The sequence below is a fragment of the Pan troglodytes genome, chromosome 15 (assembly GCF_028858775.2).
Source record: "Pan troglodytes isolate AG18354 chromosome 15, NHGRI_mPanTro3-v2.0_pri, whole genome shotgun sequence".
In the NCBI taxonomy this organism is placed as follows: Eukaryota; Metazoa; Chordata; class Mammalia; order Primates; family Hominidae; genus Pan; species Pan troglodytes.
The window spans coordinates 75,772,844-75,787,551 of NC_072413.2; the positions used below are offsets into that span (position 1 = coordinate 75,772,844).

At 45.7% G+C, this 14,708-nt stretch overlaps 1 protein-coding gene across 7 annotated transcripts in view; it reads left to right on the top strand.

Moving 5' to 3' along the window:
• Positions 1-14,708, top strand: part of ADCK1 (aarF domain containing kinase 1) — a 133,619-nt gene that overhangs the window by 21,409 nt on the left and 97,502 nt on the right. For all 7 annotated transcript variants that reach the window (XM_054666194.2, XM_510098.8, XM_009428205.4 and 4 more), the window contains exon 3: positions 700-783. In XM_054666194.2, coding sequence (XP_054522169.1) covers positions 700-783 — 84 coding nt within the window. The remainder of the gene's footprint in view (positions 1-699; positions 784-14,708) is intronic.

Here is a 14,708-nt window from a genome sequence, read left to right on the forward strand (position 1 = left end):
CGAGTGTGGTGGCATGTGTGTGTAATCCCAGCTACTTGGGAGGCTGAGGCAGGAGAATTGCTTGAACCTGGAAGGCTGAGCCTGCAGTGAGCCAAGATCACCGAGATCATGCCAGTGCACTCCAGCCTGAATGACAGAGCAAGACTCTGTCTCAGAAAAAAAAAAAAAAAAAAAGACTTATGCTATTAGAGCAAACATACATATAAAATAATGTTTATTTGTGATGTGGAGAAGTGGGCTAAGTTTATGTAACAACTTTATTCAAGTAGCTTTGATTGAGCATTTACTCAATGTGCCTGGCAGTGTAAAAGGTGCTGTGGTAAGTGATGGACAGGAAGGACAAGCCCCCGTGCTTCTAGAGCTTAGAGTTTAAGCTTATAGGAAGAGACAGTTCATAAACAAGGAAACAAATGAGCAAGGTAATGTTGGATGGTAGTTTGTTATGATAAATAATTGAATGTTTCAGGTAAGAGGGGCAATTTTGGTGTGGGCCCCTGCAGAGGTGGCATTTGCACAGAGTCCTGAATAACAGGAGGAAGCTAGCTAGAATAAGATCCAGGGGCCAGGCATCTTAGGGGTGGGACTGGCCACTCCCCCAGACATAGCAGCTGTGTCAGGGACCTGTACTGCGAGGTTTGGGCAGAGTAGTAGTACTTAATGTCCAGGTGCTAAGCTTTTCTCCACTGCCTCGGTTCACAGACGGCTGTCATCAGTTACGACTACCTCACTTCCCTGAAGAGTGTCCCTTATGGCTCAGAGGAGTACTTGCAGCTGAGATCTAAGGTAAGTAACCCATGGGACCCATCTGAGCCAGGCCAGGACTGGATAACCCTTGAACTGCTATGCTCTAGTGATCCTCCCACCTCAGCCCTGCAAAGTGCTGGGATTAAAGGCATGAGCCACTGTGCCTGGCCTAGGATTGGATAAATCCTGAAGCAGCTGCCTAGCCACGAAGCTTTCTGTGTACAGCTGGAATTGGGCAGAGGGCAGTGTAGGGGATTGAGGCTGGGGGCATTGGCCACTGAGGGTTTGGAAGGAAGGAGAGGAGGACCACTTCCTCCTTCACATAGAGGTTTCAGTGCTTCTGAGGGGTGCTGTCAGACTGTCATCAAGCTGGATGCCATGGTACTGAGGTTATCAATTTGCAAGGTGCTGTGGGAGAGGCCAGTGTGTGTTTCTGGGGAGTACAAGGGTCTGGGATGACTCAGGAGGGATGTAGGCTCTGTCCCACAGATAACTCAGCTGGCTTCTAAACTGTTTTGTCAGGCAAAACCCAGTTGAAAGAGGTTACTTGCTGTCCTATCCTCTGAGGGATACTCTGGGGCCTCTCGTAGGCCTCTGAGTTGAGCTGTCAACCCCAAACTCTCTGTCGTCACTTGGAACAGGGTAGTTGATGTTGATATGTGTTTAGATATCCCGGAGACTTGGGAGATCAAACAAGAGGGCATTTTTTGTGGATGTAGGTTGAGTTTGAGGTCAAGTGTAGATACCTTTGGCTCCTCCAGAGAGAGGTTTGTGATAGATTGGCATGTCTGTGCTCAGGCAGTCCTCTCAGCCAGGAATGCAAAGGAACCCCTTTGCCCCTTAGAAAAGTCCTCGTCATCCTTCTGGACTCAGCTCAAGCTCTCCTCTGTGATGCTTTTCTTCTCAGTTTTCCTATGTGGATGGAATAATTAATTTCTAAATTTTTATTTAAACTTTTTATTATGACAATTTCAGCCATCCACAAGAGTAGAGAGAACAGTAGAATGAACTCTGGTGGAACTGTCATATAGCTTCAGAAACTATCAACATTTTGCCCATCTTGTTAGTCATCTTTCCCCCCTTTATTTATTTATTTATTTATTTATTTACTTATTGAGACGGAGTCTCACTCCATCACCCGGTCTGGGGTGCAGTGGTGCAATCTCGGCTCATTGCAACCTCCGTTTCCTGGATTCAAGTGATTCTCCTGACTCAGCCTCCTGAGTTGCTGGGATTACATATGCACACCATCACACTTGGCTGATTTTTGTATTTTTAGTAGAAGCACGGTTTAGCATGTTGTCCAGGCTGTTCTTGAACTCCTGACTTCAAGTAATCCACCTGCCTTGGCCTCCCAAAGTGCTGGGATTACAGGTGTGAGCCACTGTGCCAGGCCTGTTTCATTTATTTTTTTATTCATTCATTTATTTGTTTATTTTTTGAGACAGAGTCTTACTCTTTGGCCCAGGCTGGAGTGAAGTGGTGTGATCTTGGTTCACTGCAACCTCCATCTCCCAGGTTTAAGTGCTTCTCCTGCCTCAGCCTCCCAAGTAGCTGGAATTACAGGTGCAGGCCACCACGCCTGGCTAATTTTTGTATTTTTAATAGAGACAGGGTTTCGCCATGACGGCCAGGCTGGTCTTGAACTCCTGGCCTCAAGTGATCCGCCGCCTCAGCCTCCCGAAGTGCTGGGAAAACAGGTGTGAGCCACCATGCCCGGCTTCATTCACTTAATTTTTTTTCCCAAAATATTTAAATGCAAATCTCAGGCATCACATTGTTTTATCTGTAAATACTTTAGTATATACCTGCAATAGATAAGGACCTTTAAAAAAATATAACCAGAAGACCATGATCATACCTAACAAAACTGACAATTCCTTAATAATCTCTAATAGATAGTCCATATTCAATTTCCCTTGTCCCCAAAATGTCTTTTCCTTTCTTTCTTTCTTTCCTTTTTTTTTTTTTTTTTGAGATGGAGTCTTGCTCTGTTGCCCAGGCTGGAGTGCAGTGGTGTGATCTTGGCTCACTGCAACCTCCATCTCCCGGGTTCAAGCAATTCTCCTCCCTCAGCCTCCCTAGTAGCTGGGATTACAGGCACGCACCACCACGCCTGGCTAATTTTTGTATTTTTAGTAGAGACTGGGTTTCATCGTGTTGGCCAGGCTGCTCTCGAACTCCTGACCTCAAGTGATCCACCCACCTCGGCCTCCCAAAGTGCTGAGATTACAGGCGTGAGCCACCATGCCCAACCCCAAAATGCCTTTTTACAGTTAGTTTGTTCAAATCTGGATCAAAATGTCCAAATAAGGTAGATATATTAAGGTTGACATTTTCTACATCTTTAAAAATCTATAACATTTCGTCGCTCTCCCTCTTTTTTGAGTTGTTTGTTGAAGAAACCAGATAATTTATCCTGTAGAATTTCCTACCTTCAGGATTTGGCTGATTACATCTTCAAAGTGTTATTTAATGGGAAATACATTCAAATAGTACATAAATCAAAATATACGGTATTTGAAACATACAAAATGACCCTCCTACCCTTGTTCCTCAGGTACCCAATTTTCTTGCCTGGAGGCAATTATTATTTCTTGTGCATTCTTCCAGAGACGTCTTCCTATTTGAATTTAATCATTTTATCTTTATTCTTGCCACAGACGATAGTTGGTTACATGCCTTTCTTTTTAGACTATCTGTTCCTTTAGATCAGGGATTGAGTCTTTGATTTTTCGATCTGTATCTCTAGCGATGATGCGTAGGCCTGTGTTGATTTAATGTCTGTTTCAATGCCAGCCTGTATCTTGCCACCTCCCTACCTTTGGGGAGGTCCCAGACAGAGCACGAGGTTAATAGTTAGAAGACCCGAGTTTGTGACTTAGCTAAGCCGGCTTTGGGATATTCATTTAGCCTTTTGGAGATGCCATTTGTCATTAGAGATGGTTATGCCACTTACTCAGGATTATGTAGATAATATCTCAGTGCCTTGTGAAATAGAAAGCAGGTATCAAAAACAAGTCAGATGTCTCCTACAAGGTATGTTCCATGAGGACAGAGACTTGGTCTGTGCTGTGAATCTCCATGTCTGCAGCATCCATCATCAGGATGTGACAGGTCCTGAATAAAGGTTTGTTGAATGAACGAATGAATGAAATGTTAGTTCTTTTTTTTTTTTTTGAGACGGAGTTTTTGCTCTTGTCACCCAGGCTGGAGTGCAGTGGTGCGATCTCGGCTCACTGCAACCTCCGCCTCCCGGGTTCAAGTGATTCTCCTGCCTCAGCCTCCCGAGTAGCTGGGACTACAGACACCGAAATGTTAGTTTTTATGGAGGATCTCAAAGTCCCTGCTTCTGAGACATAATTGCCCACTGCGCTTCCCTGCCCCTCTTTCTCCAGCTAACCGGTGCTATGGGCCTTGGCATCCACTGGTGTAACATTCTACGGAGAGCTTGCAGGCTCGGACACAGGGGCAAGGCCTCTGCTTTACGGAATCTGCAGAGGAGGCAGGTGATGGGTGTCAAAAAGACAGTTGCCTGTCACGTGTCACATGTAAGTCATCTGAAAGGCAGTGACACTGTAGCTCCTAGAGAAGTTGACAGTTTTGGGGGATGTAGTAAGGAAAGTGCAGCCTGGCATTTGACAAGAGAACAGCACGTGGCGGCTGGCACCAGATAACAGGGTGTAGGCCCGTCTCTGGGAGTTGTGCCTGGGAAGGGGGAGCTGGCTGGCACTAAGAGCATGAGTAAATACCGCAGGAGTGTTTTCTTCCATTGGAGCGCTTATCCCTTCTCGTCAGCGTGGCTGATAAAGGAATGAGTGAAGGGTAAAACATAGTTATCTCAACTGTCAAGCCAGCATCTCCAGGTCTCAGAGTATGTCAGAGCCAGGAGGCTAGCTCGGCAGGCGGTGACTTCAGGAACTTTCAAGGTTGGCGCAGGAAGGCTGGGATCTCAGTGACTCAGATCTGGAAGCAGAGGGCTGAGAGCCAACGTGAAGTGTGTTCTAGAGGCATAGTGGCCCTTTGCTAGGCAGCCAAGGTGGTGGGGAGGGGCTCATGTGCTTTGGAGAACCAGATCCCTGGTGTTCAAGATGCTTATAAACTGAGATGTGTGTGAGCTGGCTTATTCATAAAGCATACAGAAGTCACTGCTGGTGTAGACATCCAGGAATGGGGCTGGAGGAGAGAAGATAGAATTGATTCTGATGAGGGTTTGTGATGTAGTAGATATTTGTTAATTTTTCAGTTTAGAAGCCATTCTCATTTTGGGGAACAGCATATAAACTTTCCTCTGGGGAGCCGCTGTATTGATGTCCACTCTATGAGTTTGGGAAGGGCTCACCCGACCCTTATTAGCCAGGTGATCAGCGGAGTCTATTCTGCTGGCCCTGGAGATTGATTCAGGAAACCTGAGCACCTGAGCCAGTTCTGGCCAGTGCGCAGGACTTTTCTGGGAAGAGCAGCTCTCTCTTTTCTGCTGAGTGAGCTGAGAATGTAAGATGTTGGCTTGGAGCTGTTGGCAGCCATCTTTGCCACCATGAAGGGAAAGCCTGTCTGTGAATGGAGCTAGTATTGCAAAGAAATGCATAATTTGGCTGGGCATGGTGGCTCACGCCTGTAATCCCAGCACTTTGGGAGGCCGAGGTGGGTGGATCACGAGGTCAAGAGATCGAGACCATCCCGGCCAACATGGTGAAACCCTGTCTCTACTAAAAATACAAAAATTAGCTGGGCGTGGTGGCAGGCGCCTGTAGTCCCGGCTACTCGGGAGGCTGAGGCAGGAGAATTACTTGAACCTGGGAGGTGGAGGTTGCAGTGAGCCGAGATTGCGCCACTGCACTCCAGCCTGGCTACAGAGTGAGACTCTGTCTCAAAAAAAAAAAAAAAAAAAAAAAAAAAAGAAATGCATAATTTGAGTCCCTAGATCTAGCTGAAATTGAAGCTAGACTACTGCTGGAATTTCAGTTATAGCTACCAGGAAATTCTTTTTTTTTTTTTTGCCCAAGGTGGTTTGAGTTAAGTTTGCTGTTTCTTGCAGCCGAATGAGTCCTTATATACTGTGGATTCTTGGAGAAGCATACTGGGGTTATTTTTTTTTCTTTTTCTTTTTTTCTATGGCCCTCAGTTTGCCACTTAAACATGCTGGGTCTTTTAAGCATAAGTGGAGTTTTGATAGTCACAGGAGGGCCCGTAACTCAAGGGAAGAAATGAAATTCAAAAATTTTAGTGCCTAAGGAGGGTGCAGACAGGTTTGGATGGTGCTGGGTAGAATTGAAGCCATTTTGGACCTGGAGCCAGGTCCCCTGGCACCTAATCCTACTCCACTGCCAAGCACCTCTGCTTTTATTTTTTTAGTTTTTAAAAGGCTTTTTTTTTTTTGAGCTAGAGTCTTGCTGTGTCTCCCAGGCTGGAGTGCAGTGGCGTGATCTCGGCTCACTGCAACCTCTACCTCCTGGGTTCAAGTGATTCTCCTGCCTCAGCCTCCCAAGTAGCTGGGACTACAGGTGTGTGCCATCATGCCCGGCTAATTTTTTGTGTTTTTAGTAGAGACAGGGTTTTACTGTGTTAGCCAGAATGATCTCCATCTCCTGACCTCGTGATCCGCCCGCCTCGGCCTCCCAAAGTGCTGGGATTACAGGCATGAGCCACTGCGCCCAGCCCAATTTTTGTGTTTTTAGTAGAGATGGGGTTTCACCATGTTGGCCAGTCTGGTCTTGAACTCCTGACCTCAGGTGATTCACCTGCCTTGGCTTCCCAGAGTGCTGGAATTACAGACGTAAGCCACCATGTTTGGCCAGCCTCTGCTTTTCTATCCGCAAAATGATGGTGGTAGCCTTTGCCCCTGTTCCGTTTATAAGAATGGAAATGAGAAGCTTTGCTTAGTTTAACATTGTGGATTATTTAAACCAGCCAGAGAGGAGATCCTGAGCATAGGGTTAGCCTTGATAGCTCCTTATCATTTTAATGAACATGTTAATGATATTCTATTTTCCTCATTTCTTCTATACATTTATTAATTGGAATTCTTCTGTGAGAAAGACCTTTCCGTTCTCCCCTAGTTATTTAATTATTGTTATTATTATTGAGATGGAGTTTTGCTCTTGTTGCCCAGGATGGAGTGCAGTGGCGTGGTCTCGGCTCACTGCAACCTCTGCCTCCCGGGTTCAAGCGATTCTCCTCCCTCAGCCTCCCTGGGCTTACAGGTGCCCACCATCACACCCGGCTAATTTTGTATTTTTAGTAGAGACGGGGTTTCACTATGTTGGATAGGCTGGTCACAAACTCCTGACCTCAGGTGATCTGCCCTCCTCAGCCTCCCAAAGTGTTGGGATTACAGGCGTGAGCCACTGCGCCCAGCCATTTAATTATTTTTATCACTGTGAACTCATGGATATTTATTTTATTCTATGGGGTCTATGTCCCATATATAATCCAGACAATACTTTTCCTTTATATCCAAAACAATCATTATTTTATTGCTCAAATGGTTCCACCTTTGGCCACTGGGAGCTCTTTCAGGTTGGCTCCTGTGTCCTTTTGATATACCCCCAACCTATTTTGAGCACTGCCTTACATTCTTGTACTGAAAGATACTTCAGGCTTATCCTGTATTTTCCTTGCCCTGGAATCAATTACTTCTCCAAGGAGCCCTGGTTCCTGTTATTGGAGAATGGTATTTAGAAACCAAGATGTAGAGGTTAGGTATATCGTTTTGCTACTGGGGTACCATTGCTTCTAGGCCCTTCTAGGAGACAGAGTGAGGATATATATGTGTGTACACTCACTCACACATACACACACTTCTGTCTTTCTACTAAAAAACTAAGATTTTTTTTTTTTGAGACATGGTCTTGCCCTGTCACGACCCAGGCCAGAGTGTAGTGGTGCGATCATGGTTCACTGCAGCCTCCAACTCCTGGGCTTAAGCTATCCTCCCACTTTAGCCTCCTGAGTAGTGGACTACGGGTGTGCACCACCATGCAGGGCTAATTTTTTAAAGTATTATTTGTAGAGACAGAGTCTCACTATGTTGCCCAAGCTGGTCTTGAACTCCTGGCCTCAAGTGATCCTGGTGCCTTGGCCTCCCAAAGTGCTGGGATTATAGGCATGAGCCACCGTATCTGGGCAAAAAACTATGAAATGATGCTTATATCTCCAATTTTAGTCCAACATCACAGAGTCCATATTAGCATTCTCCCTTTTTTAAATATCACCTCTTTCTCTGACAGTGATAAACCTGCCTCTTATCTACAATATATTTCCTTATTTGTTTGACTCTCTTACACTCTAAAATAGTTAAGACCACTGAAGCATTCATGAGCAGAGACAATGGTCTAAAATAGGTGAGGTTGAATGAGTTAAGTTGGTATGGGAGCTGAGTTTGGAAAGGTGGGTTGATTGAAACATGTAGCCTTGGGGACAGGGTGATTTTGGCTGAGCGTGATGGGTGAAATTTTGGGGGTTGTCTATAAGAAAAAGATTAATTCAATGTTACTGGAGACTAGGAGAGTGAAGGGGCATAGTGGCAAATAGGATTAGAGCTAGGTCACAGAGGGACTCAAGGCCAGGTTTTAAGCCATAGACAATAGGGAGCCATGGAAAATTCTCCAGTAAAGTTATTTATTAAGCCTTTGGTGATTGAGAATGCTTAAAGTTATTAAATTTTCTTTTTTTTTTTAGACAGGGTCTCGCTCTGTTGCCCAGGCCGGAGTGCAGTGGTGCGATCTCCGCTCACGGCAACCTCCGTTCACTGCAACCTCTGCTTCGCAGGTTCAAGCGATTCTCCCACCTCAGCCTCCCGAGTAGCTAGGACTACAGGCATGCGCCACCACACCCAAGTAATTTTTGTATTTTTTGGTACAGACAGGGTTTCACCATCTTGGCCAGGATGGTCTCGAACTCCTGACCTCAAATGATCTGCCTGCCTTGGTCTCCCAAATTGCTGGGATTACAGGTATGAGCCACCGTGCCTGGCCAATTTTTTTTTTTAATTAAATATGAGACAGAGTCTTGTCATGTTGCCCATGCTGGTCTCAAACTCCTGGGTACAAGTGATCCTCCCACCTCGGCCTCCTAAACTGCTGGGATTACAGGCGTGAGCTACTGTACCCAGCCAGTTATTGAATTTTTTTTTTAACACCAGTGCCACTTGCCAAAAATATTTTTTGAGCTTCTGTGTTGGACAGTGGGTAGAAGTGTGTGAACCTGCATGTTTATATGTGTCTGTGTGCTTATGAGAGAGAAAAAGAACAGGAACCTTTTCTTTTTTGAATCAAAGTTAAATGTCGGAGGTGACCTTGATTGCTACTTTGAGTGTGAAGTTTTTTTAGCTAAGCTCAAATTCTTGTTCCCAGGTAGGTCCCTGGGCTTCTGTGGTATCAGATGATTCAGGTCAGTAGTATGTGTTTGTTTGGTTAGTTACTATAGCGCCTAATATTTGGACTACAAGTAATGGTTAATATCTTCTTCCTTACCTGAGAAGCAGAGTCAGGGAGATGCAGGACCCTGCCAGGTGGTGATCAAAATTCATCCGCTTCATTACTGATAGACACAGGGCTGAGCATATAGTTTGGGGTCTGGAGGAGGTGGGCTTGCTGAACTTCACCCCTGAATTTGAGAGGCTTACCTACCCAGGCAGACATGGCTGGACAAGCCTCTCAGTTGGGGGACTGCCTCTTAGAGGAGGAAGGAGCTGAAAATCAATGCTTTGCAGATAAGCAGATCCCAAACAGAGAGGAGAGAGGAAGGGGTGAGATGAGCAAACTCTGTTTCTTCTCCTAAATTCCTTAATCTGATTGGTGATTATCTCTCCCACAAGGAGTGAGGGAGTGGGACAGAGAGGTCAGGAGTGTTATGCATATTAGGGCTCCCTCCGCATGGTTGTGTGAAACATAGGGATAGAATGTTCTCCTGTAGTACTGATTGTGGGAGGGGAGGTAGCTGTAAATTTGCTATAAGAACCATTTGTTTCTATCAAATTCTGCTAATCTTTACATCTAACTTTGTTTAGGAACATAGGGTGTTTTGGGTTGGAGTATGGGACAGCTATTTTGGCATTACTAAAATCTGCACTTAGAGGCAAGAGTCAGACACTGTCAACTTTTATTTTATTTATTTATTTTTTGAGACAGGGTCTTGCTTTGTTGTCCAGGCTGAAGTGCAGTGGTGTGATCTCGGCTCACTGCAGCCTCGACCTCCTGGGCTCAAGCAGTCCTCTTGCCTTGGCCTCCCAAACTGTTGGGATGGGATTACAGGTGTGAGCCACAATGCCCAGCCTCCTGCAACCTTTAGAACCATGGGATATGGTAGAGTGTTTTGGAGAAAAAGGGACTCAAATTTCTGGCCTGTGGATATTGGTTGGAGGGGCAGAGTAAGGGGCTAAGGTCGGGTGACAACTCTATAACTATTCCACTGCACTTGAGAAAGACATCTTGGGCATCAGCAAGCTCAAGCCTCTAATGTACACATGTGGAAGTAGAGTTCTGTAAAGGTGATGTGATTTCTTTTTTTTTTTTTTGAGACGGAGTCTCACTGTATCACCCAGGCTGGAGTGCAGTGGCATGATCTCGGCTTACTGCAGCCTCTACCTTCCGGGTTCAAGTAATTCTTCTGCCTCAGCTTCCTGAGTAGCTGGGACTACTGGCGCATGCCACCATGCCTGGCTAATTTTTGTATTTTTAGTAGAGACAGGATTTCACCATATTGGCCAGGCTGGTCTGGAACTCCTGACCTCATATGATCCGCCCGCCTCGGCTGTAATCCCCAAAGTGCTGGGATTATAGGCGTGAGCCACCGTACCTGGCCAGTGATGTGATTTCTTACATCCCCAGCAGGTGTATAGCACATCATGAACTTGATCTTGATGTTCAGATACTGCCCAATCTCATGTTCTTTGCACTTTATACTCTGTCGTTTCCCTGTATATCTGCTTCCAGTCTGGGGAAAAGCACCAAGTTGGACAGAAAGTAGACACAAAGATGCCTGTGCAGCAGCTCTTGCCAACTGGCTGCTGCTGCTGGAGTTGCTCCTCCTGCCTCTTCACCCTCCCTCCTCTGAGCCTGAGGCTCTGCTGCTGCCTGGGATGGATTTGGGAAACACCGGGGGAGGAAGAAGGGCAATAGAGCCACCTCCCTGAAGTTCCTTTACTCATTTAATCAATAAAACAGTTAACAAATATTTAGCATTCTCCTATGGAGGGGAGGGTAGACCCTTCAAAAGGAATTGATAGGTGCTGGCTCTTTGCTTCAGGAAAGAGTTTCAACTCTGAAGCTATTGAACAACTGCCAGTTTTGAGGATAACCATCCTACCAGTCTAGTGAAGATATAATTCACTAAGCATTTTAAAGATCCTGTTTGTCTGCAAAGGGAACTGTAGCAATGTCTGGTTCTTCAGGAATATTCCCTGAAACCTGGGATCTGGTCTGGCCAAACCAGGACATTTCTTCACCATCCTTCCATCCATCTATTACATTAGCTAACGTTAACTGAGCCTGCTCTGTGTCAGGTACAGGGTGAGGCTCAGAGGAGAAAATGGGAAGTAAGACTCAACCTCTGGCCTCAAGTTATCATAGTTGAGGGTCGGGGGTGGGGGGGCAGAAGGCATGAAATCACCAGCTACAGGACTGATTTGTCTATTAGAACTCTGGCCCCTGTTCTGGAATTACTTCTCCTGATCCCTGACAGCAGCTAACTTCCAGGCAAGGTGGGCATGTTCAGGGGTAGCTTTTCTTGGGAGATGGGGCTGGGATGTGTTCTTCCTGGAGTAGTGGTCTGGGTCTCATTGAGCTACAGCTCCTTTGCACGTGCAGCACCTGTCGACCTGGCATGGAATCTTTTCAGTGAGTTTTCAACACTGTGCGTCTAGACCCGCTTTTGCTGCTTTTGTTTGTCACCACGGAATGTTTGCCTGAGAGTGTTCTGCATAGAGGAGGAGAGAAATTGAATCCTTGCTATCTTGGTGACTGGCTTTCTCGGAGTTTGTGATAATTTCTGCAGGAGCATGAGCTGCATTTAATTCTCTCTGGTTGGGTCATCTAAGGACCAGTTCTTTGGAATTAGGGAGACAGAGTCTGTGAGTCTAGCACCTCCTTTTTAGCTTTCTGAATACTGCATCAAAATCTGTGCAGTTTTCTGCAGTGGCCCTGACCTCAAAACCGTTCTGATTCTGGAGGATTCTGTAGGAGTAGGTTCTTGAGCCTTGATGTGACCTGGGGAGAAACTTGGTAGGGCCCATGGCCATCAGTGGGAGTCCTGGGGGTAAATGTGGGCCTGGGAGAAAATGTGATTCTCCCTGGAGATTGGGCTCACTGTGTAGTGGCTTCTCTGTAGGTCCTAGGCAATCAGGGAAATGCCAGCTACCCTCTCAATTGGTCTAGACTTGTTAGTTACCTAGGGACCATGGCCAACACCAGCGTTTTATTTTTCCATATCTGTATACAGCTTGTATTTTAAAAAATGTGTAATATTTAAGACCTAAGACAAAGTGTAAAAAAGAATTCAGTGATCACCCTCATGCTTATTGCCCAATTTCAGAAATAGTACACTTTACCCATGCAGTTATAGCCAGTGGGTACTTCCTCCCTGACTCCAACTTTCTTCCTGCATATCCAGAATTAAGCAGTATTTTCAATTCATTGTTTATTATTCCCATACACTTCTTTATAACCAACTATTCAGGTATTTCTGTGATATTTTTCATCCTGTCAACACTTTTTCCTTTCTTGGCTTTGTTCTAAGCAAAAATATCTGTGAAATTACAGGTTTGATTTTCTCTCTCTCTCTGTCTATCTAATGCATATGCAAATAAATATTCTGGGTACCAGCTGAAATTGCCTCTTGTACCACCTTTTGCATACCATCACTGCTGCAAGGTCGTACTTTGAGAAACAAGGCTGCAGCATCCGTAGCAGATGCTACTGGGCTATGCCCTGGCTTGCACCCACTCTTGTCTCGATCTTTACCCCGCTGTTTTTGGCTACTCTCTTTCCGGCTCTTCTCTTTTCCTAGCTCACACCATTCATCTCCTGGGAATGCTTTAGGATTGGAGATGCCTGATGTGATGGTGTTTGCTGCTGTGGTTCTAAAGCAGTGATCTTTTCCAAAGGCCACAGCTATAATGAAACAAAACAACCCCCTGGGTTTTTGGTAGTATGAGCCCGTTGCTGTGTGCTGGGCATCTCTCCATTCTGATCAGCACACAGTTCCTCTCGTGTGCATGTCTGCAGCTCCCTCACCTATGTGGACTGCCTGGACACATGGGTGGGCTTCCTGCTACTTCAGAGCTGCCCTCCAGTTGCCCCTACCACCTGGTTCTACAGGGTAAGTGGAGCAGGCACAACACCCAGCTCCACAGAGAAGGTCCTGCATTGTGAGGACCTACACTTCTAACAAGGCCCTCTATGGGGCAGGAACTGGAGTAACCCTGGTTTCAGCCTGCCCTTGCCCATCTCAGACCCTATCCCAGACCAACCTAGGCTGGGCTTTTCATTGCTGATTGCTTTTCCCACTGAAAACCTCCAGCAGTTTTCTGACCCGCCCTGGACTGGGTGCTTCGGAGCTGTTTCCACCTCTGCTGGAAATGGATGTGGCAACATCATGAGAGATGCGGGGTAGGCATAAGCTAGGACTTCCCTGTGGCTGAGGCAATTTAGTACTGGAGTGCATAGAAGTATCCTCGGTCTAGACTTATTAGTTACCTAGGGACCATGGCCAATACCAGCATTTTATTTTTCCATATCTGCATACAGCTTGTATTTTAAAAAATGCAAAATATTTAAGACCTAAGACAAAGTGTAAAAAATAATTCAGTGATCACCCTCATGCTCATTGCCCAATTTCAAAAATAATACCTTACCCATGCAGTTGTAGCCTATGGGTACTTCTTTCCTGACTCCAGCCTTCTTTCTGTATAACCAGAATTAAGCAGTATTTTGGATTCATTGTTTATCATTCCCATGCAACAAAGCCAAATGTCCTTCACCCAGAACAGCTGTAAAGCAGCTTTCCAGAAACAGAAGAGATTTTATGTCTGTCATCAAGGTGGGAATGGGACAGCACCCAGGTGGTTCACAACCTGTCAGACAATCAGTCACCTGGGGAGCCTTATAAAGCACACATTCCTTGGTCCTGTACACTAAAGATTTATTGTCAGTGATTCTGAGGTAAGGCCTGGAAAGCCTCACTCTGGTGTCCAGGCTGGAGTATAGTGGCTTGATCATGGCTCACTGCATCACTGCATCCTCTACCTCTTGAGCTCAATTGATCCTCCCATCTTAGCCTCCCGAATAGCTGGGACTGCAGGCTTGCACCACCACGCCTGGCTAATTTTTGTATTTTTTGTAGAGACAAGGTTTCGCCATGTTACCCAGGCTGGTTTAGAACTCCTGAGCTCAAACAATTCCCCTGCTTCGGCCTCCCAAAGTGCTGGGATTGTAAGCATGAGCCCTGCCAAAAGCCATATTTTTAATGAGTTCATCAGGTAGGCTCCTACTAATGGGTATCTCCAAGTTCGTGTTTTAGAAACTTAATCTGCAAAGCAAGAGCGTTGAGAAGTAGGACCTTCAAGAGATAATTAGGTCATAAGAGCTCTGCCCTCATGAATGGAATAATGCTGTTACCGTGGGAATGGGTTCATTTTGGGTACCTTCCCTCTCTCCCTCTCTGTCTCCACCCACAACCCCCACCCTTTCATGGGCTCTCTGACTCTTCTACCTTCCATTATGGGATGACCCAGCAAGACGGCCCTTGCCAGATGCGGGTCTCTTGGTCATGGGCTTCCCAGCCTCTAGAACTATTTAAAACAATGTTTTGTTTTGTTTTTAAAAAGTGATCCAGTCTCAAGGATTTTGTTATAGAAGCACAAATGGATGAAGATGGCTTCTGCTGCACTGTACTTAGGGGTCTCTATTATCTCATTTAATTTTTACAGTAGCCCTATGAGGTAAATACCATTGTTATCATCCCTG